Source organism: Anguilla rostrata, chromosome 4 (genome assembly GCF_018555375.3).
Source record: "Anguilla rostrata isolate EN2019 chromosome 4, ASM1855537v3, whole genome shotgun sequence".
Lineage (NCBI taxonomy): Eukaryota > Metazoa > Chordata > Actinopteri > Anguilliformes > Anguillidae > Anguilla > Anguilla rostrata.
The window spans coordinates 50,869,484-50,894,804 of NC_057936.1; the positions used below are offsets into that span (position 1 = coordinate 50,869,484).

The 25,321-nt window shown below is 38.7% G+C and overlaps 3 protein-coding genes across 6 annotated transcripts in view; 1 reads left to right on the plus strand and 2 right to left on the minus strand.

Moving 5' to 3' along the window:
* ncoa2 (nuclear receptor coactivator 2) overlaps nucleotides 1-1,061 on the minus strand; it is an 83,737-nt gene extending 82,676 nt beyond the window's left edge. The window contains exon 1 of one of the 2 annotated variants that reach the window (XM_064333054.1): nucleotides 592-1,061. The gene's annotated coding sequence lies outside the window, so the exon portion shown is untranslated. The remainder of the gene's footprint in view (nucleotides 1-591) is intronic. The other variant, XM_064333052.1, reaches the window with a different exon arrangement.
* A 688-nt stretch (nucleotides 1,062-1,749) lies between these two features.
* tram1 (translocation associated membrane protein 1) lies at nucleotides 1,750-13,647 on the minus strand. Its single transcript, XM_064333063.1, has 11 exons — nucleotides 13,362-13,647; nucleotides 11,708-11,771; nucleotides 9,908-10,029; nucleotides 9,256-9,372; nucleotides 9,071-9,129; nucleotides 8,505-8,589; nucleotides 8,094-8,164; nucleotides 7,201-7,305; nucleotides 6,699-6,842; nucleotides 6,397-6,548; nucleotides 1,750-4,467 (listed from the first exon to the last, which is right to left on the minus strand). Exons 1-11 carry the CDS (start codon nucleotides 13,482-13,484, stop codon nucleotides 4,394-4,396), a joined length of 1,116 nt encoding a protein of 371 aa, XP_064189133.1. The 5' UTR covers nucleotides 13,485-13,647; the 3' UTR covers nucleotides 1,750-4,393.
* Nucleotides 13,648-18,147: 4,500 nt separating this feature from the next.
* On the plus strand, nucleotides 18,148-25,051 carry xkr9 (XK, Kell blood group complex subunit-related family, member 9). Of its 3 annotated transcripts, none has more exons than XM_064333064.1 (4): nucleotides 18,148-18,765; nucleotides 19,139-19,636; nucleotides 23,215-23,408; nucleotides 23,594-25,051. In XM_064333064.1, the coding sequence occupies exons 2-4, from the start codon at nucleotides 19,341-19,343 to the stop codon at nucleotides 24,265-24,267; spliced, it is 1,164 nt and encodes a 387-aa protein (XP_064189134.1). In that variant the 5' UTR covers nucleotides 18,148-18,765; nucleotides 19,139-19,340; the 3' UTR covers nucleotides 24,268-25,051. The 3 variants fall into 3 exon arrangements, with proteins under 3 accessions (XP_064189134.1, XP_064189136.1, XP_064189135.1); XM_064333066.1 differs by having other exon boundaries at nucleotides 18,148-18,752; XM_064333065.1 differs by having other exon boundaries at nucleotides 18,148-18,690.
* The last annotated feature ends 270 nt before the right edge of the window (nucleotides 25,052-25,321 follow it).

A 25,321-nucleotide genomic window follows, 5' to 3' on the forward strand; every position in this document is an offset into this window, starting at 1 on the left:
ATTACAAAACTATTTGTAATCCAGAAGGTATTTACCTTCTGGTGCTATCCAAAAGGTATTTACCTTTTGCATTATTCACGTGACATTAAAAAAGGTGTAGTGATTGTAGGAAATGGGGACTTAAAATTTTCAACCACTGAATCAACAATGGTTCACAATTCATTATGTAGGTCACACTGTGTACGTTTGTATTTATAATGGAAAAGGATCTGCCGATAGACATCAAAAGCTTTCTCACCGTGACATTACACTTCTACAACAAATCTACAACGTTAATTTGAAAAACAAACTCGAAGATCTGCATGTTATTTAACAATCCCTTTCGGTGTCTAGACTGTCAGCGAAGCAGAAACAGTCCATTTAAACTGACCAGTTCTATGGCACGGTGTAACTTCGTGTTTCAACACTTTTTATTTACACATCTATAATGTTCTGTTACAGCATTCCGCAAACACAACGAAAAATTTATTAGCGTCAGACATCTCCGCATATTATGGAACGATTAAATGTCAATAAACCATTGTATTAAACCGACGCGCGACAAGCTGATTTATTCCATGTGGCAAACATAAAATGTACACGTAAACCTACCTTGGTTACTTCGCAGTTATTTTCTCCCACGTTCTGTCAAAACACTAAAGTTAAAGGAAACCTTCATCTGGAATTCCACGAAGTAGAACGTTCACCATTTCGTACGATAGGACAACCAACCCTAGCCTAATGACCACGCCGAGAGATGTTATTTGTAAGGGTCCATTAAGATGAATCCGATAGAACTTTGATTTTCGATAGATAATTGTGCGTAGTAGTTTTATTTCATTATTATTTTTATAACCGCGCACTAACCACTCGAACGCATAACCTATGCTTTTGCAGCACGCAAGAATCAAGATTTAGGTTGCGTTCAACGCGGCCATGAAGAGTTCGTCTGGAGGACTTCCATGGACATACGCGATTAAGCTATACTGTGATTTCTTTCCTGGTCGCGTTTCTTTATTCTACTTTTATTTTTCTTTCTGATAAAAATGTATGCACCTCAACATCAATAAAAGTCACACTTACTAAACAAGCCTAAAATAAATGAAAGGATAAACAGAGCTCAGAAGTGTATTTACTATGGTCAGCATGATAACAAATCGATCACATAGCGCCACCAAATGGCTCAGGTTGTGACACTACGTTAGAAGAAATGTTTCAGCTCTTAAAAGGGGATCATCATAATTTCAGTTGTATCGCCTTGTATAATCTCATTAATTTGTCCATCACTGATGAAAATAGAGGATATGATAATTTAATTGAGTAACTAATAGCAAACTAACAGGATATCAGTCATGTTGAACGTTACAGCTGCGTTGTCACTGAGATGAGCTTCCTGGATTCTACGAATGTCTGACACAGGCTATATTAAACCACCTACCTTTGAAGTAAACTAAAAAATAAACAAAAAGTTGCCAGGTCATTTCATTCATAGCTGACAGGTGCTCCTAATATTCTTTTAAGTAGGTAGGCTATCAGCTTTTTAGTCTATCAGCACCTGCTTTATAGCCTACTGAACGTCCAGAATAAAACAGAATCTATAATTAGAAGGTAAAAAGTAGCAAAAGGATGCCAATAGGCTTGTAGCTGGCCAAGACACAAGCAACCTATAATGCTAACGAGTAATGCTTGCACTCAGTTGGCACAGACTACAGCAATCTTTTAATTTCAATGTAAATCCAGTGTAGCAAAACATGCTTCATACCACAAAACTATGAATAAAGGAACTTTATTGATAAACTTCTCATTTACATCTCTGTTCTGAGGGTCAACATTTCTGTTGTTGGATTGCTGGTCAGCAAATGAAGGCATTGTAACTTGTATCCCCCATCCCCCAAGGCCCACAGTGAGGGGAGAATTCACCAACTGCTGTCTGAAATCATGTAAGAACTTGGATTTTAAACATCACTTTTTCTCAGAATGAATGTACAAGTATAGATGTTTGGCAACAGAAAATATTTATATATTTTAAAGTGAGCATACAGCTGTATAGAGAAAACATTATTTTCAAGATTGTATAAATATAAAGATCTCTATCTGAAAATATGTCCAGGCATTGGAGTATAAGGTAAAGCATGTTCCTCTCATTGGTAGAATGATATACACATATACATATTAAAATTTAAAAAACAGCACAGCATGTATTCATTGATTCAGGCTTGAAACAACTTATTTTTACAATAAGCTGGCTTGGTGGAACAGATCACTGAATACTGAAGTCAAAAAGGTTGTTTCATTTTTATCTTGTGTATTAATTTAACAAAATTACAGATGCCCCATGACACAAAACTAAACTCAATTCACTTTATATCTAGCCACTCAATTCAGAGAAACAAATATTTACAATCAACCTAAAAAATAGATAAAGTCTGCTTGAATTTGTCAGGGGATTGGTCAATTACATTTAATGAAAACTAAATACTCCACCCTAACTGCTTCCAGATGGAACTGATTTTAATGGCAATAACTGTCCTGGATCAAAAGAGGAAACGACAGATGCAGGCTAATGGGATTTCAAGAAAAGATCCCCTTGTGATCCCTCTGGTACAGGCTATTAAAACAAAACAAAAAAAAAAAGAATACGAAAACACCACCTTCCAAATTACAAACCATATGTTCGTTTTATAGTTTTCCATTATATTACAGGGGACATTTTAGACGAAGACCAGTCAAGAACACCTAGAAAATAGCAACTACCATGTACACTGCTTGAAGTTTACCCCTAGGGCAGCTGAATCAGTCCTGTTCTAAATGGTCCAGGTCCACTCTACCCCATTCCTGAGAGTAACACTTATACCGGTCACATTCAAAACAGCATTTATGTAAAATGACATTTCCTTCTGGATGGGCAGATTTATGAAGCAGTTTGAGTAGATTGTTGCCGCAATGCAAGCACAAAGCTGCCCTCAAATTATATGTATTTTTATTTAGCAAAATAAAAGTTTGTGTTAGATTGGGCCCGGCATAAATCTTATGCAACGGTCTAAATATTAAGCAGCCATTACTTTTGAGTGATCAATATATTTAATTGATAAAAAATAAAGTATTTTAAACAAGCAATCAAAATATGCATACAAAGAACAAATAGCTTGAGTAAGTTTAGTATTTATAATTTAACCGTACTTTTGCAAGATGTGCATTACTCATTGACGTTTCTTTAAAAGCGAAGATCCCTGTATAACAAATTTTAAGCCTTGCATTTATGAAGATGATACTGAAACTGTCGGTCTGCTTATGCATGCTTGACAGCGCATGAAATTCCCTTTAGATTGCTGAAGACTAAGATGAAAGCAAAACTTTAAGATTCAGCCCTATAGTTCTATACATTTACTTATTTATCATTCAAGGGGTTGCATTACCAACTTCATGAAATATCCACTGCTATTTCTTTCCAGAAAAAAAAAAAAAAAAACACTCCAGTTTCTGTTAACCACTCTCTAAAGCCATATACATTCATAAAACTAATGCATCAACCAGGCAGGGCTTTTGAAAATGATTAATCCTGGTAAATGTAAATAAACGGTAAAGGTGATCATTCGATGCCTTAACGTCCTCAGATGGGAAATCTTGCACTTTCTCTAGTTCATTATCAGACAAATTGGATTTATTGGAATATTTGTCACAGAAGGTTGCAATGAGTCACAAATAAGGCAAATGTACTGCATTGGAATGCAATTTAGGCAGAATTCTTGACAAGCATGAGCAGCTTGCATGACCAAGGGTTGATCAGGAGTCATTAAGCTATATCAACGGTGCCAGGCCATTCAATGTTGAATAACTCATTGAATCAAGAGAAACGTTATGTTACGCTCTGTCAATGGGAAATATGTTCAAGAGAGCATAAACTTTGGCTAATGACACATTTGGCATGCTACTCTCGGATCTGGTTGACTTCAACATTTTTAAAGTAATATAAATGACATAACAGATTGTAAGCCAGGGAAAGTGGGAGAGGGCATGTGAAAGAATTCCTGGTAGTATTAATCTTAAAGATTAAAAAAAAAGAAATGGTCCCAGACAGCCAAACGGAGGAGAATCAAAAATGTAACGGGGCAAAAAAACAAAGCATAACTTTACACATGATCTGAAATGGTTTTTAAAACACTCACAATGTTATTCCTGAAAGAGAAACGTCTTCAGCATCTGCACAAGTACAGCATAGGTATTGTTAGGCACTTTTAAATACATTTTCACCTTCTGTAATGGCACGATTCTGTCATGACTTTCAGAATAACAGAATTGAAGAATAAAGGACGCCAAATGAGTTGGGTTTGCCAACAGAAACACCACGGATGACTTTTGGAATGGCAGGCTTGGCCGAGGTCTGGACAGCTGTGGGGGGGGGGCGTCGGGGGGATTATGACGACTTCTCTTTTCTGGCTCTTGGCGAATCAGCTCCGTTGGAGCTCAGTGCTCCATTCACACCATTAGCTGCAATCACCACAGAAAAAAGAAACACAGCCAATGAGAAATTATTCTGAAAATGTCATTATAGCAGTTCATTCATTCAATGCACGTTACGGGTGGGACCGTGTACTGGAGTAAACCATTTACTGGCCAGCACATTCTTAAACGTTTAGAAGAGAATGTAACTAGAAATCTTTTATATATACACACGCATGTACGCACACACACACACACACATATATATGTATATGCACACAAACACACACAGTTGGCATCTTTTAATAAATGACTGCCATAGTAAGTCAAAGTGGTCTGCAATCAGGGGTCTGCCACAGTAAAAAGGGGCTTTAAGCATAAAACCTAATTAAAAGCAAGGATAAATCAACTTATAATTGTCTATAAAAAAATTGTAAAATGGCCCTCTAATATCTCTAATATAAACATACATTGGAATGTATAAGGCATAGCATACTTGGTATGTAAATCATGTTTTCCATGTATTCGTGAATTAACAACACCGTGCTAAAGCTTTAATGTCTTATTATTGACCAAATAATAGCCTCAATTGTCACCGCTCATAAGCACACTTATGGTGCTTTGAGACTGACCAGGTTACCACTGGGGATGTGCATTGCCCATAAACCAATAGCCAGTCACTTCTGATTAATGATAACCTATGCCAACTCAGCCACTTACCTATAACAAGTGTTGGCTAAAAACTTTTAGAACCAATCATAGTGCAGGAAACAAATCTTACAGACTGCAGTTTTCTTTTCCAACATAAGAGATGGAGTGTCTGAGGCTGAGACTAGCTAACTAGACAAAGAATGGAACATGCCATGTACCTAGATAGCCAAATAAATGGCTCAGACTGTTAGCTTGAAACGTACAGTATACCTGCAGGAGATTATATGAGAGTATCACGAAATCAGTTTTACAGACAATGTCTAGGTGCACAAGATTGCATGGCACACAGTGGTTACAAAAGAATGCAGACATTCTATTGTGCATGGATCTAATAATCACTGCACTTCCTCATTCACTGCAGTGTATATTCACCACATATTCACTGCAGTGTATATTCACCACACATCTACTGTGTCACAGTTTGTGACTTCATCGGGTTCAATTACATAGTGATAATCAAGCAAATGGCAGTAAATGTAATACAACTGCAATGAGTATAGCCTCAATAATTGCAGCCAGTTTTTTTTAGCACCTGTCTCTTATACACCGTAATGGTAACCAAACAAGAGGCTACTTTAAAATTGGTTTTGAATGAATGAATTTCCAAAAAATCAAATAAAATTTTTACACAAGTGAACGTGATATAATTTCTGTATTTCACGACTACACTTAAAAGCATATGCCCATATGCCTGGATTTTAAGAAAAATATTGCAAAAAAGAAAAATGACTTGTGCAAAGCCAGGCTGACACTTGATTTGACCCATTTGACCCAAGAGCAGCAGTAAAACGTGAACACAATGACTCAAATCAGAAATGCACATTTCAGTTAATGAAATACACCAGTGGTGTCAAACTCGTGCCATGGAGGGCCGTGTGTATGCAGGTTTTCATTCCAGCCTCAGATCTTGATTGTATAATTAGTTAAATTACTTGCTGAATTAGGGATGCAGGTTTGTGCACAATGGTGACCCGACGTCTATGGTGACCCGCATTGTCTAAATAAAAATTTTCTTATATTCTGTGCTTCAATGCAGTTAAACGCATATGGCTGAATGAGTAATTGGACTCAATTAAGGCAGCATTAATTGGTTGGAATGAAAACCTGCATACACACGGCCCTCCATGGCACGAGTTTGACACCACTGAAATACACATTTCTGAACAGCACGCAGTTGTTTCAGCAAAGGTGGACACAGACTTCTCAGTGGAAACGGCACCGAAGTGTCCGCGCACAGCCGCACCGGCGGTGGACCCTCTGACCCACCTTTGTCCTTCTTGGACTTGCTTTTGGCGGGGCCGGGCTTCTTCTTCAGGTTCTGGGCCTGCGCGTGCTCCCGCCACCGGCGCAGCTGGAAGTTGATGAATTTCCACATCATGAAGGCCTGGCACGCGCAGATGGTGGCCAGCACGGTGATCCTGGACACAAGAGAGAATCCCGTTCACCCGCCTACGCTTTTAACGCGCCGCCGTTCCTGTCGACGCGAGGGAAGCCCTAAAAACCGCGGCGCGGCCGTCGCTCGTCGACGCTGACGGACGAAGGCTGGCGGCCCGGCGCGGGCGGCTTACCGAACGAACAGCACGTTGAAGTTCCCCTCGGCCAGGTCCAGGCCCTGCTTCTCGGCGCCGGCGAGGCCGAAGCCCACGGTGAGGACGGACAGAGACAGGGTGAGCAAGCGGCCCAGGACGAAGAGGACGGCCCACACCGTGAACCTGCGGCGCAGAAACGCACACGTTAGCGCTCATTACCCTACACCTCAGCAGCCTTCAACAGCCCCTCCCTCCTGCCTCCTGCCTCCTGCCTTTACACAGGCCAGAAATGAGCTCTAATAAGGACGAGGCAAACCTTACTTACACTCCCAGAATTTACTGAAATATCTAAAAGACACTGTTTTGGAGTCATTTTCTACAGGCTAGAACAGATGCTTTGAGACTTCAAAGTTTTAACTGAGATGAGAAACAGGAAAACTCCGCTATGACCTTGTGAATGAGGGCACGTGTACAGTACGCGTGGACTCAGAGGCCCACCCCGCCCTGGCCCAGCGCTCAGGCCATCTGAGGTCATGCTCACCCGGTCTGCCTGTCGTCGTTGCTGAAGTAGACCAGACGGGACACGTGAAAGAGCAGCTCCACAAAGTAATGCAGCACCAACAGCACCAGGCCCAGGCGGTTCAGACTGCAAGAGACACGCAAACACACATGCACAAAACATACACACACGCATGCACAAAAAACACACACACACACACAAAATCAGAAATTACTGCGTCCGTGTATACCTGCTGATACCCCCAAAACTGCCTCACATATTCAATAGGAGTTATGTAAATGAATTCATGAATATTCCTGTACTCATTTGAAATGTAAAGCTTGGATAATGCAAATGAATGATACGCATTTCATTAATATCAACAAAATTCTTATTTCCATTGAATCTTGTAGCTTGTTAAAGTGTCGGTTGTTTGAAAAGAGAGAGAGTAACAGTAGACAAATAGCTCGAGGTGAGGTTAACAAAACCCATGTAAGCAAAGCTAGGCTATTGGCGGTAACATTTACTTTAGTTATCTGCTAGCCGGAATGAAGCCCGGATATTATCACCTCATAGTACATCACAAATTTATTTCAGACAAACAATTAGAACGTAATTTGCTAATTGTACAGTAAGTATTAAAATGTATGCATAGGACAGCTAGGATAGGCAATCATATGGAAGCAAAGCATCCTACTGTCCTGTCATCTCAACAGTCAGCTTTGGCCCTGGTAGTTCAGAGGAGGAGATGTGACCTCCAGTGTTTTGTGGTAATTACAGAGAGGGTCTGCAACTTATAAAGGTACCCTCACCACCACCCCTCACCCCCGACAAGTATCTGAAATACTCTATTCGCGAAGAGAAAGCAAGGATGCAATTTCCAAATGAATCCTTGTTCACATCCCTACTTGACAGCAAACAGGGCAAGGTCGTACTTTAGGACATAGGCTCCACCGATGTGGACAAGGTAGAGGCTGATGTAAACCAGCTGGCGTGGAATGTCTTCCTGCGTGACAAGAACAAGACAAGCTGTGAGCGTGCTGGCTTTAAGGCAGATTATCAATCAGAGAAAAATGCATTAATCTTTCCTGCACAATATTTTTTTCCAAGCAGGCTCTGGCTGTCTAGCAGCGCTAATGTTCAATTCTCTGCTGAAGCGATAGTTCTCCAGAAAGAAAACAATGTACCAGGAAAAAAAATAAAAATGAAAACAACGTTCGACACAAACACCCAACTCTGGGAATAGGAACCGTGTCTGGCCACAATTGCAGGAAGTCGACCTTCCCCGTGTTTGATCACCGCAAAACAAGCTGTATTAAGAGCACATGTCAAGACTGCAAACTCACTTTCTTGGTCTTCTGGAAATACAGCTCAGGCAGAGCATGAAGCCAGTACCCCAGCTGGCAGATGTAGTAAAACTTCATCTGAAACCTGCCGTTGGAGACACACGCATAAAAACACACAGTGTACTACAGTGGGCCATTGACAAAAAATTATCAATTTAGATTAGTACACGAGCAGTGAAATGCAATAATCAGTGGGCTATTATGGGTTGCTACTTAAACCTCAACGGCCACTGAGGGCAGAAGGATACCCAAGGTTCAGATAAATGGAATGATTTGCTTTTATTGGCACAAAGAATTCTGCTCCCAGCATGGCTACTTCGCTACTATGGCAACTGCGTTTGCCTGTGTCTACAGAAGCCACGCGAGTTAAGGCCTGTGAGGTCATTCTTTAGCCTTGCTTGACACTCACCACCAGCATAAAGGAAAGGCGTATCGATTGACACGAAAACCAAAACTAAAAACAGATATTAAAGGTCTCGGTTACAATGTGGGTGTGTTCCCATTGTGCATTGTGCGGGAGAAATGCCTCTAAAAACAACTGCTGTGGCGTTACTCCTACTACTTACGGCATTAAAGTGTGTGGGTAGCCTTCCCACAGACTCACAGGGTTGGAGAGAAAGTTTTCCTGCAAGAAAACATCATCGTAATGATTACAGTTAGAAAGATCAGGCGGCGAACAAACAAAAGGTAGGTTATTCTACTTGCACAAGATACAGAACTGCTAATGAAAATGCTTTAAAAGCCCCCTTACTGAAAGCAGGATGCTTGCGCCCCACGCACAGGAGAACAGGTAGAAGGCACTGAGCTGACCAGATTCGTTGAACTTGCTGTGCTTGGTCTTGGAGAAGTGCATCTTCCTGTTGATTTTCTATGTACGAATAAGCAGAAACAAACAAATGCAAACAGACATTGCAAAAATAATTGATGACACTCAGTGTTAGCCAATGTAAGCAATGTCAAAATGTATTCCCTACAAAACAAATCTACAAATGTTATTAGCAGAAGCGCTAATGTTCAGATTAACCATACGAATAATAGCGGATTCAAAGACGCACCCCATTTAGCACACAGATTGAAATCCAGCTGCATAATTAATGAGGGCTCAGCTGTGACTACAGCACTTAGTTTCATTTCAGTAAAGACTCAAAGCAAGCTCAACAAGTTCACGCCATAACAACGTGCTGTTACGTCGCACCATTTAATAATAATGCAAGTTTGTCTTGACGCAGGTCCAAAATAAAACAAATCATCTGTGGGCACTTCGGTGAAACTGCAGCCAACACAACAAGTTCTAATGCTCATGCATAACCTCCACTAACCATAATTATTCATCGCAATGGGTGGCAATTACTGTGGTGAGGTAGAAGCACTGAAACCTGAGTGGTTTTTTTTTCTGTACTTACATCAAGAACATATTCTTGTATGATAGCGTGCATGATAATGGCCACCAGCATGTAGAAGAACACCGTTGCCATGTCCTTCAGACCATGATGGAAGTAATTCACGGGCATCTCCTCTGGGCCCTCTGACGGAAAAACAAACACTACAAGTTAATACTGAGTGCAATCATTAAGTACACACTACACTTTTTATCTGATTAGCAAACACCATTTCCCAAAGTACCTTACACGGACCAACATTTTCACATACTATCCATTTCTAACGCTAGACACTGAAGCAATTCAGAGTTAAGCAACTCGTACTATGACAGTGCCCCACCCGCAAGTTGAACCAGCAATTTCCGTTTCAAGCCCAGTTCTTTAACCATTATACTACACTGGCACCCATAATTCAACTCTGAACCATACTTAACATATATTCCAAATGTTGAACTTTATCTATGCTGCAAGCAGCGAAGGAGAAGCTTAACAGCGAGAGACAGTTAGGTATGGGCACAGTCTGAGGACAGAACAGGCACTTCCTAGTATTAAATCATGGCCTAGCCCCTGAGTTCTTTCAAAGTTTCAAATACAGCTTCATTTGTGAAGATGGTTACACAATGAATTATACAGATGATGTATAGAGCAAGTTTAGGTGGCACTGATAAACCCCCGAGTAAAACACCCTGTACTGCACCCTGTCCTGATTTCTGAGGCAGGCATTGACACATCAGCTATTTATTCCCCTCCAACTTTTAAAAAATAAAAATCAGGCAAACTACATATAGGCTAGCTGCCAAAAAGCCAGTGCACTCTGTGCTGTGATGCTTGCCACTTGAACGGTCAAAAAAACAGAACCCACAAATTCAAATGGATCCTGGTCAAAATACTGAGTTCACCTTCCACTGGGAGAAATATTACACAATTGTTCTTGACCTGAGTTCGCTGCCAAAAATAAACAGCATGGGGCAGAAGTTAGGGAACATTGACTGGTTTTCTGAAGGTGTCTAAATGCATTTATGCATTTTGCTGCTGTTGAGTATTACTGTGTTATGGTCACGTTGTTGTCAGCGAGTTTATGCGCAGTGACAGTTGCCTGGATGTGCATTTACCTACTGTGTTTTCGCAACCACTGTTTTGTGTGAAGGGGTTAAGGTATGGAAATATCCTTAGAAATGGGGCTCCTTAAATTTAAAGGAAAGTTGGCACACATATAATATAAGCTATGCAAGAAGAATGTGAGGAACAGTCCAAAGAGTGATGAAGAGTAGTGGTTTGAAGTTGGCAACAGCTCAAAATCCAAAGCTGTTGCGTAGTTGTAAAGTAACAGCAAATGAACTGCAGATAAATAACTGCCCTGTTCTTGCCAACTAGCTATTCTATTTTTTTAAATTTTTTTTTTTTTTTTGCCCTCTGCAAATACCACAAAATTCTTTGTCAAATAACTGAGACCGGTTGTACCATGTTCAGCTTCAAGCTACCAAGTGATCAGATCTTACCTTTAAAAAACTGTCATGCATGGATCACGGACACTGAAAGGAATATTGCCGAGACCAAAAAATAAAGACTTTATACCAATACTTTGTAAATATAATATCTTTGATTCAGGCTGACTGTGAAAAATACTCCAGTAACCTTAGAAAAAAATTTCACCTCCTTTCAGGTAAGGGTTAATATAATTCCATAATATAAATTAATATGCCTAATTTAAATATGTCCACAAAGAATAGCCCTCCAAAAACTATATATATATATATATATATGGGTGTGTGTATATTTTAATTGAATTTTAGAGCGCTATTCAGCAATTGTTCAGAAACTTACCATTTGCTGAGATGGTAACATTATACTGGACAGTGATGAAGAGAACAGCCACCTTCGAAGTAACCTGTGCCACAAGAGATGTAACGGGGTTAATTATGAGATTAATCTGGTTTAGGCTTTACTATCAAGCTATAATTTTAAGTGTGGCATTTTACATCAAAGGTAGAAGACCTTTGGTCCAAGAGTGCCATGGATGTCTCTTTTTATTCCATTCATGAGGCTGAGTCTAAATATTTTGCCTGAATGGTGAAATGCAATGAACTTTCAACACAGTGTCACCCAAGTTGATTTACCATAATATCCAATCCATAATATTGGTAGATTGTGGTTAGGATGAAGCAAAATAAATAAATAAATAAATAAAATAAAAACAAACAAACAAACACAAAACAAATAACAAACAGAAACGCAGTCTACCCATGACAGTCAATGCTGTTGGATAATATAATATTTTGCTGAATATTTTATTAACAAAGTATTACAGAAGTGACCCAATGGTGAGATATACATCAAGTATAGTAAAGTGAAATGCTGTAGTTTCATTAAGTTATCCCTGAATGTGACAACGAGAAATGAGACGACTATACACGTACGGATTTTTTAAAATCAGAATTTAAGAGATTTTAATACATATTGCCATACTGGGTTCAGATCATAGACTGTATAAATATAGGTTCAGACGAACTTAGTGCTACGTTTCAAAAATTCCCGCGGGCTCGCTGGCTACGTCCAAGTATGCAACATTACAAACAGTTATGCTAACGTGCCTGACAGACCGTATATTAATAGCTCCTGGGGATTGGGAAACTCCAACTCCCGAGATGCATCATCTCTAGTTTTTTACGCTAGGTTCTGGTGCTGGTTTTAACATCAACACATCGTAAAAACAGCCTAAAATACTACTGTGTGAGAATTAACAAATGAACAAATATATTCTGTCTCGGCGTGCGTCTCATTGTCTTAGTTCCGTTTTCAAATGAACGGCATATGATGACAGCTCCTTCAATCGCTCAGTGAATGCCACGTAACACTTTGATATGAGCGAAAGTATCCAGCTGGAAAGAGAGCTCCAGTATATAGCTAACTAGCCACAAAGCTAGCTGTCTACGTTACTAGCAAATATTCCGTTTGCAGTAGCTAACGTTAGTTAGATAGTTCAGCATACATGGGTCAACGCAGTCTCGGTCACTCAGTTGGCCGGCTCATTAGCTAGTAGTCTGCTTTATTGAAACGAGCATCAAGTTAGCTAGCAAGCAACCTAGCCAGCTAAGTGAACAATACTAGCCATGTTTAAATTATATCATTGACTACCAATTTCCTTTCGTAACATATAGCTAGCTAGATATCTAGTAATTAAGTAACAAGTATATATAGCGCTCCGAATATCTTTATTTTCATACATAGATATGAAACATAGATAGCTGGCTGTGTTAGAACAGCTGTATGGAGAAAAAGCTTGTGAAAAGTTATTGATCTAGCAAGACAGCTAATGTTTTAAAAAAGGAAGTGGGTCCATTTTGAACCAGTCCGCAATCCTATTTATATTTTTGTAACGTTACTCTGCTTCTACGGGAAATAAGCCTTCGTGTAACGTTAGCTAGTAAGGTAACCGTCGGCTTGCTGAAAATATGCATCAATAATTTCTTCAACTTACCTCAAACATCAGCCCAAGAAGGAACACCATCGCAACACAGGACACGATATCTGCATGATTCTGGATGACAAACTCGTGGCTTAGTACAGGTGGGTTTTTGTTGCTCTTTTTTCGGATAGCCATGTTTATCAATTTGTGGGTGAACTTTTCCCCCGGCTCTCAAACTGCAAATGAGGAACACGTCTCCAATTCTACAAGCTTGTCTAGATATATGGCATGCGCGTAGCTCCTCTGCCAACGTACGTAGCAAACTACTACTCCCTCCTACTGCTCAGAAACGCCGATTGACAAAGATTTCACCCTTCTAGGGATAGAAGATGCTTAACGGCATTATTTTCTTACTTAGCGCCCCTTGTAGGCTTGGGGTTTACAGTACAGTTCAGAAAACGGGCCACGTAAGAATCGCAGTTATGGGATTCTGGCTGCGTATGATTGCAGCACACGTGTAGTAGCCAAAATATCCTAGACAGAAATGCATTCAGACATTTTGCAAAATTCTATTTCCCCCCATGTCACTGAATAATTTTCAATAGTAATTTCTAATTCTTACCTGATCTAGTATCATTCACGCAGTCACACCATATGTAAAACACACACACACACACACTTAAAAACTGCTTCATTTACAGCCGGAAAGTCCGTAAAGTCTGTTTTCGTGGGTTAAATTTACGAATTAGAGAAGGGACCCCATCAGATAAGGTGGCCAGGTGGTTTATACGCTCTATAACATGATTCCAATAAAACCATGTTTAATGAATAAAATATTTAACAAACCTGTTGTAATAACCTTTTACATTATTAAAACCAAGGCACACAAAGATATTTCCCCCACACATGTAAGCTGGAAATGATCATGCTTTAATCTAGGATTTTGTCTGAAGTAGCATGTCAGTAGCTTTGTACTTGTTCTTGTATTCTGTATTTATTTGTTGTACTTATTTTTGCATTTGGGTTAAATAACCATGTGCCTAGTCATATAAAATCTTTAAAAAAGGCTTGATTTAATTTTTGAGTAATCCAATTATTATCCCACGCAAGATCTAGGATGCAAATAAACAGAAGAAATATCAAGATTATTATTATTATTATTATTATTATTATTATTATTATTATTATTATGCATTGTTTATTCCAACATTTGTACCACTTAACTGAAAAAAGAATACTTTTTCCATTAGAAGCTTATATGAAAAGCTTCAGAATGAGAGCTCAATAGACACAGATGGTACCACACAACAGTATGAGAAAAAAAAAAGCCTGTCCTAATTTCTCTCTTGAATTAGCAGCAAATTAATCTCATTGTGATTTGTGAATCTTCTACTCTCCAAGCAGCCATTTAATAAGTGCTTATTTAACATTAATTTCTCTGGGGTATTTATTGAGGACTCCGCAATGCTGCACCTGGGCTTGGTGCTCATGAAAAGCCAATTACATGGAGTTAATACAAGTCTATGCTGTTAATTCTGGTGCCTTTGGAGGTCCAAGTGCTCTTGCTCCCTAACACTATTACGCTAATATATGTCTGTGCGTCTTCCCCCTGTAGCACCAAGTCGATCCAGGTACAGCAATTTATGAACCTGAACCCAGGCAATTAGTCTGACATCAATGATTAAAGCCCTTAAGATATCATAAACTATGGAGCTTTTCCATGTGTTACAATGTCCAATGCAGGATTCTTCAAAACTGTTCCTGTTATGAACAAGGACGCACGGAAGATGTGTTGTAGGTCATAGCACTGGGACTAAAGGCAGCTAAAGAAAGCATCTTCAGTTGATCTCTTAACTTCTACTTAACTTCTATCAGAAAATTCTTAACTTCTATCACAAATGACACAATGAAAAATTATTGAAATTCCAGGGGCAGGCAGATTGTCTCACGTGAACATATATTAATGTATAATTTCCCTTGACAGCGTTGCACTGCAATGTAGTTTTGGAATGTCGCATTTCTACAAGTAGACTGAATCCAGCTTTGTCATTTGACAGTATTGTCCTTTAGAGAATGTTTTTTGTGTGGTGCAACAAAGTGTGCACTAAACATCCCATATAAATCATGGCAAGGAGCATCCATAAACAATTGGAAAACACACTAATTTATGGAACGCTGCCTGCTGTTTTTGCTTCAACAAAACTGCGACTGGATATCAATAATCTAAATAAATGTCACTATTATGGTTCAAGCAGGTTATACTTCATTGCACATGCATTAAAATTATTGTGCACCAGAACTAAAAATTTGATTGTCCTGAAGTTGCTATACTGTTTCATGTAACAGTTTTTTAATGATAACTTTTATTGAATAGAGATTCAAAGCAAATGAACATGTCAATGGGCTGAATGAACTCCTGAAGCTCTCAGTGATGGGCATTACTGTATAATATAACCTTTTCAGGTGCTACCTCCTATGAAACACCAGTCCCATTAGCAAAGTAGCTGTGTTCATAGATATGAAAGGAGTCCATGACAAAATAGTGAAACTGTGGCTTGCTTTATAATTATTTTGATAATTGTAACAGTTCTCCTGTATAACTCACTGTAGCATGCAACCTAACTGGGCAATTCATTTTGATGCATCTCACTTGCAACAGTGGTGATGTTGGTCTTCATGCCAAACCTACCCATTTCTCCCTTTAATTTATTTAAATGTAATTTATAGTAGAATAATATTTTGTGACTGAAAAATCATATTGAGGATATTTAACTTTGTATGAGAGTTTACAGGTATGTTATAAATTACAGGTATTACAGGTATGTTACATGTAATGAGCCATAAAAAATCTACATAAAAACTAATTTACAGATCACAAGTGATGCTTAGAATGTATAAAACAGCCCAATATTACAAGTAAAATGAAAGTTCTACTGAGAAATGAGGACAGATGTTAGACCACTATAAATGACACTTTAGAAATATGATATTAAGAATCTAATTTGATCTCTTTAATATATAAAAAATGTGAGAGTAATGGCTTTACTAGTTAAAGAAAAAAAATCAATGTAATCTTAATTACGTCAAGGATTGGCCCATTCCTGTGTGATCCTATGGGTATTCTGGAATTTATCTTCTGATACTGTACACTTGACCTATTTATAATTGTCATGGAAACAAAGGACAGATACAGGGGTGACATAGCTCAGGAGGTAAGAACGGTCGTCTGGCAGTCGGAGGGTTGCCAGTTTGATCCCCCGCCCTGGGCGTGTTGAATTGTCCCTGAGCAAAACACCTAACCCCTAATTGCTCCCAACGAGCTGATTCGTACCTTGCATGGCAGCCTTTCACCGTTGGTGTGTGAGTGTGAATGGGTGAAGGAGAGGCATCAATTGTAAAGTGCTTTGGATAAAAGCGCTATATAAAAATGCAGTCCATACAGATCGTCTCTATAAATGCTGGCTGAATTAAAATAGGTTAAAAAGGAATCACATAGTTTGTATGGTAACGCTCCCACCACCGGTTCCTGAACTTATTACTGTGAATGGAAAGGGCACACTAATTTTGTTTTAAGCCTTAAAATGTAAGGGCTAATGATGGAGCTAGGTACACAAGATGCATCTCAAATGCATCTAATCTACAAGATTTTATAATAAAACACACAGCTACATATTCTTCTACATACCCAAATTGCAAAGACACCCAGTACCATGTATTATTAGTATTGAGAGTTTTCTTTGATTTTGCGATTATATGGACATTAATATTGTTTTATAATTACTGTTTATCTGACATTTTGTGTTATGCTTAAGGTAATTTGCTGAAATTCTGGTCACTGGCTTCATGCAAATGTATTTGTTGATCAATAAAATAACATTCTGTTTCTTTTTCACAGATCTTCTTACATCACAGCTTATTGTAAAATGCACAATTATAAAATAAAGTTTGATCTATGAATTGATTTGTTAATAACTGAATTGTGTAAGAAGTATGTCAATACTAGGCCTCTGTTTTGCAAGAGATTATTGAAAATAATTAATGGAAGTGTACACAGCTATCCAGAACATCTATAGTACTCCGGTGAGGTTATCATTATCACTGAAAAAGGTACGTGCTTCTCAGTCTGCTGAAAAGCTTGTCAGAAAATGCTACATAGCAGCACACTCCTTGTATGTGCAATAGTGCCACCAAGTGATTAATACCTGACATTGACTGAAGGTATTTCTGTCCTGATAAACAAGAAAAAATAAAACTATAATAATAATAATAATAATAATAATAATAACAATAATAATAAGAAGAAGAAGTAGCGGAAGAAAAAAAAATCATCATTATCATCATCCAAATAGTTGGCCTTTTTAAAAATAGAAATATTTTCAAGGCATTTTAACTGAACTTGGGCTTAACAGGCAGGTTTGACCTCCCAAAGCCAATGAGGTTTTTTTTTTTTTTCATTTGGCACATTTCCTCAGGTCGAAGATCACCTATGGTAGTTAATTATTACTGTACACCAGTGAAGCTCTCCTCATGCACTCTTTTCTGTGCTGGCGTTCTTTGATCTTCTTGCATCATGTCTTGATTCAGTGTCATTAGTCCACGTACACAGCTGTTTTCTTGGATTCCAGCCCATCCAGATTAGGATAGCTGGATACATGTAGATCCTGTGAAGGCTTTACTCCCTTGAAATATAAATGGCCTCTCCATTACCAAGTCATATTTCATATAAGCCAGACATCAGGTTGTTGAGTACCAGTTGTTGAAAAAGTTAAGTATAAAATAAAACAGATATTCATTAGCTTTACTGAGTTCAGGGAGCCCCCCCCCCCCACTCAAAATAAAATAAATAAATAAATAAATATGACAAGTGGCATTGCACAATTACATTACATTTATTTGGCAGATGCTTTTATCCAAAGAGACGTACAATAAGTGCATACCATTTTGTGCACAATATGACGCACAACTGGCCCTCATACCATTTTCCAAGGTAGTGCACACCTAGCATAGAATCTTAGCAATGTTCAGAATGCACTTACATTCCATTCAGTAAGTGCATTCATGCATGTACTGCGTCTTCGGCTATTTTCATGGCCTTTGACTCCTTCGATAGCTGAAGAATATTTACGAGACAGAACTGTGAGTGAGATGCATTTGTTTTTGGCTGAAGTCGAGAGTGAACTGTAGAGTCAAGGTGGGAGGCTGCATGTATTTATGCATTACAGCAGTCAGCAGCAGGATTCCACTGTTAGGCAGAGGGAGCTGGTTTCGCCGGCTTTGGAAAATGTAACAGCCCTGCAGAAAAAAAGGGAGCGGCTTTGTCAGGTGAATTCCGAGAAGAGAAGGAATACAGACCGAAAGAAGTTGCTGTACTTGGAACATCGTCTGCAGAGAATGAGGACAGGTTTGGACATACTGGCCATTTGGTTTTCCATAGATTGGAGAATACATTGATTGTAACTGATTGTTCGTAATAAATGTAAGTTTTTTGTCATACTATTTGTCTGGTAAACATTGAGAAAAATCCAAATGTTGAAGACTTAAGGCTGATAACATGTTGGCTACTCATAGCGCTCTAGACTTTAGTACTGTATGCGTGAATGGGTGTTTCGCAAAGTTCAAGCAGGACTCTTGCTACATAAGTTATCATGTCTTTATAGTATATTTATGACTGAATAAATACTATTTATGAAAAATATTTATGTAATGCTTATGTAGTGTAACATACTCAGGAATACTGCTGATTTCAGTCCAATTGAAGAGTATATATTTCAAATATTTGGTTTCAGAATGATTTCAGAAAAAATAATTTACTCTCATTTAATAATGCTGTGTCTTTCTAATTTGCACAGGCAGATCAACTCATGCTTAACAGGGAAAAAAAAGAAAACATCAGCTCCCTCTTGTGTGGAATACTTTGAAAATGGCCCTGAGCAAAACCAAATATGGAATCAATGAGGAAAGGCACTTGTGCAACACGAAGAGATATGAGACAACCCCACAAGCAGCAAAAATGATTTAGTGTTCACCCTAAAAACTTAAAGGGGAAAGGAAATGCTGTGTGTAAACACGAAGTTCACAAAAGTACGATACCTATACCTCTTGGTTGGGTTTTTCCTTTACATGGTGGACGTTGGCACTGACATGTGGGTTGCGGTGCAATTTTATAACAGTGGACACTATGCCTGGTTTGCACTGACTATTTTGTTTGTGCTTACTGGATCATTAGTTCCTCAAATTTTTAGTTATGTCTGGTTGAGTGATGACCGTGAAAGTGAGATATCTTTCAGTGGAATAACCAGGACCCAGCATATATTTCTGCACGTCCTACAGTTGGGAATATTTACAAGGTATGTCTCCTTTCTTTATATCAATCAGATATTAAATGTCCTTTCTCCCCACTTGGAATGAATTCTATTAATATGGGATGAATGAACATGGAGAGGAATTCTATGAATTAGCATACGGTTCGGATTACTTGATTACTTAATACTTAAAGTTTTACATAACATTTTTTTTTTCTTCACAAATTCAGTTTACAAAGTTCGAATTACTCACAAAACTCGCCAAACTGTGCTTGTGAAGCCAAACAAAAATGCATATTTACATTTAGCCTTAAGCAAAGGTAAGGACAAATTTGAATCCAGGATCCAGTCTCACTGAAATAGAGCATCAACCATGGTTCCAATCCTAGAAGACAATTCCATGACTGCTTCTTGGTTGAAATAAGGGGTGCTGCAATGCAAGGTGTAATGAGTTCTCTGCATTGTATTACAAGAAGTCCTCACACCAAGCCAATTTCCTGTATTTTGTCATACAGTACCTGGGTAACGCCCGCTATTACCATAACCTGCTGGAACCAGTTATTTCATAAAAAGGGATTCTGACAAAAGTCTTCATATACCTTTGACACAGTGCCATCTGTTGACAATGTGCTGAATAACACAAGTCAGTCTCTGGCCAGTTGCTGTACATGACTCAGATCAGGTGATGTCATAATATTACATAACTTATCCTGTTTCCATCAAAACCAGGAAATGGCAATCTCTTAAGTCACCTGCTGATCAAAGAGCAAAATACCTGCATAGTAGTGCATATGACTTTTTAAAAAATCAGCACAAACATTATTTTAAGAATTTCAGAAAGAGCTGAAGCAAAACATCCTTCCTTCTTTAAGCGACAGAACAAACTGGCCAGGTCAATGTGTCGTGATGGATTGTTAATTACAGTGCAACTGTTGGTTGCAGTGTATGCAACCAAGACAACCTACAGACGTCTTCATTACGGCAAAATAAATTTTATTGTTTGTGCTTATAAAAGCAAAAATGTCACGTAATTCTCTTGCGGAAAATGCAACATAATTTTGTTGTTGCCAATGTCAAATTAATATACTCTTTTTTGTACAATAATATGACAGACATTAATTAAGCCATCTCACGCAAATACACGTGCGCACACATGAACATATGCACACACAAACACACACATATATAAACACACACATATATTTTTCACAACTCCACATGTTGCATGTTACTTTACATTTTTGGTGTTAAGTCAATTAGGGTATCTACTTTATTTCCATAAAAGGTAATTTCAAAATAATAGCTAAGAGACAGATTTATTTCAGCTTTTATGTGCTATATCAGATTTTCAGTGGGCAAAAAGTTTACTTACACTTTGTTAGTATTTTTTGGCATTGCCTTTGAATGGCTTAACTTGAATCAAATGCTTGGAGTAGCCTTCCAGAAGCTTATCACAATATTGCCAGAATTTTTGCCCATTCCCCCTGACAGAACTGGTGTATCTCAGTCAGGTTTGTGGGCCTCCTTGCTCGGACACGCTTTTTCAGTTCAGTCCACAGATTTTCTATTGGAGTCAGGCTTTGTGATGGCCGCTTCAATACTTTCACTTTCACTTTTCACGTTGTCTTTAAGCCATTTTGTTACAAATTTGGAAGTACGTGCTTAGGATCATTGTCCTGCTGGAAGACCCAGTTGCGACCAAATTTTAACTTTCTAGCTGATGTCTTGAGGTGTTGCTTCAGTATTTCTAGATGATCCTCGTCATGACGCCATATATTTTCTGAAGTGCACCAATCCCCTTTCCAGCAAAACACCGCCACAACATGATGCTGCCACCCCCAAGCTTCACAGCTGGGATGGCGTTCTTCAGATTAAAAGCCTCACCTTTTTTCCTCCATACATAGTGCTGACCAAAGAACACTCCTCCAAAAGGCTAGGTCTTCATCCTGGTGATCACCTGCAAACTTCATTCTGGCTTTTTTATGCCTTTCTTGGAGTAGGGAGTTCTTCATTGCGTGACAACCTTTCAGGTCGTGGCGATGTAGGATTTTCTTAATGGTGGATGTAGATACTTTGGTACCTGATGCCTCCAACACTTTCACCAGTTCCTATGTTGCTGTTCTGGGGTTCAGGTGAAGCTTTCGGACCAAAGTTGATTCAGCCCTAGGAGTTATTTTGTTACTCTTTTGTGAACGTTTCTACAGATGCTTGTGGTACCTTCAGTTGTTTGTAAATTGCTCCTAAGGAGGAACTGGACTTGAGGAGGTTCACAATTTTTTTTTCTGAGGTCTTTGCTGAGTTGCTTGGATTTTCCCGTGGTATCAAGGGCAAAAAGGCAGTGGCTCTAAAGGTAGGCCCTTAAATGCAGCCACAGGTGCCAATTAACTCCCAATTAACTCCTAATTATGGCAATTAGCCAATCAGTAGCTTCTAAAAAGTCATTTCATTAATTTCTGGAATCTTCCAGACTGTTTTTTTTTTTGTTTTTGTTTTTTTGTTTTGAATATCCTTAGCCTAGGTGTATGTAAACTTTTGGCCTCAACTGTATATGTATATATATATATAGAGAGAGAGAGAGAGAGAGAGAGAGAAAAGAGAAAGAGGGGGAGAAAACAGAAATGCTTTCAGCACGATTGTATCCGTAGGACGGAGTGTGGCACAGTGGGTAAGGAACTGCGCTTGTAACCGAAAGATCACAGGTTCGATTCCCGGGTAAGGACACTGCCGTTGTACCCTTGAGCAAGGTACTTAACCTGCATTGCTTCAGTATATATCCAGCTGTATAAATGGATACAATGTAAAGTGCTATGTAAAAAGTTGTGTAAGTCACTCTGGATAAGAGCGTCTGCTAAATGCCTGTAATGTAATGTAATGTATCTTGGACTATACTAGGAGTTGTCTGTCATAATTTATTCAGAACTTACATACAAACATGCTTTGCTTGAGGGAAAAAAATTTCCTAGAGCATGTTGGTAATGCAAATAGATTTTTAAACCAATGAGTGAGCATCTTAGAGAAAACACATAGCAAGCATTTGAACTGTAAATTATGCTTAACTGTTTTATTTTCATTCTTTTTCACTGTCCCAACTGGAAATTTGCAATTGGATTCAATGCCACTAGAGTAGCCACGATGGCCCAAAATCTGTCCCATTAATATTCTCTACTCCTTCATCCCCTTTGATTGGTTTACCTCTCTGGATTGCTTCTCATTGTGCTCTTCCACTCTGTTGAAAAGCCCCCTGGCCACCCTCAACCATATTTTTAAGGTCATATTTATTTTCTATGATGTGTCCATTCAAAGCCTTCTAAAATATTTTGAAAGAGGGAAATGCAAGGGCCGTTTAGTCAGTGACGTCTACCATGGCATTGCAAGTGGATATATTATGTACCATTCTGGTTTTATTTTGTATTTCTGAACCCCCCACTCCTGACTCCCCCCACTGACCTTAGTGCCTTGCAAGGTTTCTTCTTACATGTCATTCAGTGCATTTTTTCTTGCCACTGTTGCCTCTGGTTTGCTCTTAGGGGGTTTAGGCTGAGGTAAACCTTCAAATCCTTTATAAAATGCACTTTATAAATAAGATTTGATTGATTGATTGATTGATTGATGGTCCTTCTTAGGTATTGCCAGCTTCTGAAGAAGGGTTCCAGTGTATTCCAGAAGGAATACAAACGTGAGGAAGACTTCGAGGTGTTTGCCATGACCACTGATCTGAGCATGCTCAGATTGTTTGAGATGTTCCTGGAGAGTGCACCTCAGCTCCTCCTCCAGCTTTACATCATTCTGGGTTGCGACCACAGGTCCATCGTACAGTGTAAGTGCACTCACGACCTCTCTGTGGCATTACATGTTTGTGTCTGAATACAGCTACCCCATCAATGAAACAGTGTATTTGTGTGATAAAGAGATATTCCAACTTTGCTTGCATTTACCCTTTCAATTCAAGATGATTGGCAGAAACTAATACGCTCATTTTTTTTTCTTTTTTCTTCACTACAGATCTGTGCATTGCTGGATCATTCTTAAGCATAGCCTGGGCAACCGTTGAGTACCGCCGTTGTTTTCGTAGATCCTCGCCACACATAAAAGAGATGCCCTCTGGTCTGCCTACTGCTGTATACTTGTTCTACAAGCTCTTCACTATAGGTTCCCGCATCTTAAGCCTAAGTCTCCTGGTTGTGCTAAACCTGTACTGCATCTCAGCTTTGTTGTTTCTCTGGCTGTGTGGCACAATGTGGGCGCATAAACTCCAAACGGATTTCTGCACGTCACGATGTTTGGAATGGTTTTACCGGGGAATCATCGGAATCATACTAATTTTCTCTTTTTTCAACATTAAAGGCCAAAACGCAAGAGCGTCAATGACTGTCTACTATGGACTGTATACTTCTCAAAACTTGGCATTTATCTTGTTATTTTACTTATTAAATCCACGTGCTGCCACTTCAAGCTATTTCTTGCCGGTGACGTTGGTGATAGTAGGAAGCCAAGTAGCCGGTTTAATCTGCCTTATGGTCTTCTATGCATTTTTAAATCAAAGGAGCGAGGAACGAACAGCTCAAATAGCTGATGAGGTGGACGGTCAGGAGGAAAAGTGGACTGGACCAGACAATGGCATGGACAATGGCATGGGAAGTTGTGAGAAGCGAATGAAAGCATTTATGCAGCACTGAAACACACAGACTCATAAAAGGACAAAAACATATAGGAACACTGTAGTTGCCTATTGTAAGTCTTGTACAGTAGTCTTGCCTTGCTGAACATATTCTGTACATCATACACAATAATTCAAGAAGGCATTAAGCTTCAAGCACACGCGAGAAAAACATTGGCAACAGTATAGTATTATATGCTATGGAAAAAATAATAATAGAAATAACACTAACATAATATGCATATATTTGTTTGCTCCGTGGTTCAATTTATAATGAACACTTAAATGATTTCACAGCGAACCACTAGGTAGAGCTATTGTTCCATCTAAATTTTCATCACGTGAATTGGACGTTTATATCTCAGAGATATACATGCTGTAATATGCATTTATTTTATGCATACCGAACAAATGCAAACGATAATGGAGTAATGCTAAATAACGGAAGTCCTCACTGAAAAACTTCGTCCATGTGTATATTGGACATGTACGGGTTGATCCTAGCTGCTGTTGCTAAAGTCTCAGTTCGAGACAGCCTTTTCAGTGCAATACTAAAGTCTGTATACATATTTTGTTTTGTAGGATGTCTGTATACATGCAGCAGTTTACATGTTTGGTTTCCAAAATGCATTGTATAAAGAAACGAAAATCATGTCTGTAAAATGATTTTATTTGTACAGATGCACAGTAATACAGTAATGTAAACTGCATAACTCATCGACCAGTTATTTGTAGGTCATGTTGTTTTTGCCGTACAATAAATGTTTATTTATTGAAGAAATAAACACTGTAAGCAATTCGAATCTGTTTTGCTACGTACAAGCTTGAATTGCATAAAATGTCCGGTGTTAATTTATCTCTAACAATGTTAATTAAACTCTCAACAGTTAACATTTGGTCCCACATTCCAGAGTGGGGCCAAATGTTATCTGTTAAGAGTTGAATTAACATTGTTCGAGTTGAATTAACACCGTGTAGTAACATAATCTCTCAAAAAACCATTACGGATTAGCCTAAATACACACATCTGAACTTTATCTAAGAGATCACTGAATCCAGAGAAAACATACTGA

Coding starts and splice junctions, on each gene's coding strand:
- tram1 (XM_064333063.1), bottom strand. CDS start 13,484: ATGGCTATCCGAAAAAAGAGCAACAAAAACCCACCTGTACTAAGCCAC. Junction 10,030..11,707: donor TGTTACCATCTCAGCAAATG/GTAAGTTTCTGA, acceptor TTTTTCCGTCAG/AGGGCCCAGAGGAGATGCCC. Junction 4,468..6,396: donor CAAGTCCAAGAAGGACAAAG/GTGGGTCAGAGG, acceptor TGGTGATTGCAG/CTAATGGTGTGAATGGAGCA.
- xkr9 (XM_064333064.1), top strand. CDS start 19,341: ATGCTGTGTGTAAACACGAAGTTCACAAAAGTACGATACCTATACCTC. Junction 19,637..23,214: donor CAGTTGGGAATATTTACAAG/GTATGTCTCCTT, acceptor GGTCCTTCTTAG/GTATTGCCAGCTTCTGAAGA. Junction 23,409..23,593: donor CCACAGGTCCATCGTACAGT/GTAAGTGCACTC, acceptor TCTTCACTACAG/ATCTGTGCATTGCTGGATCA.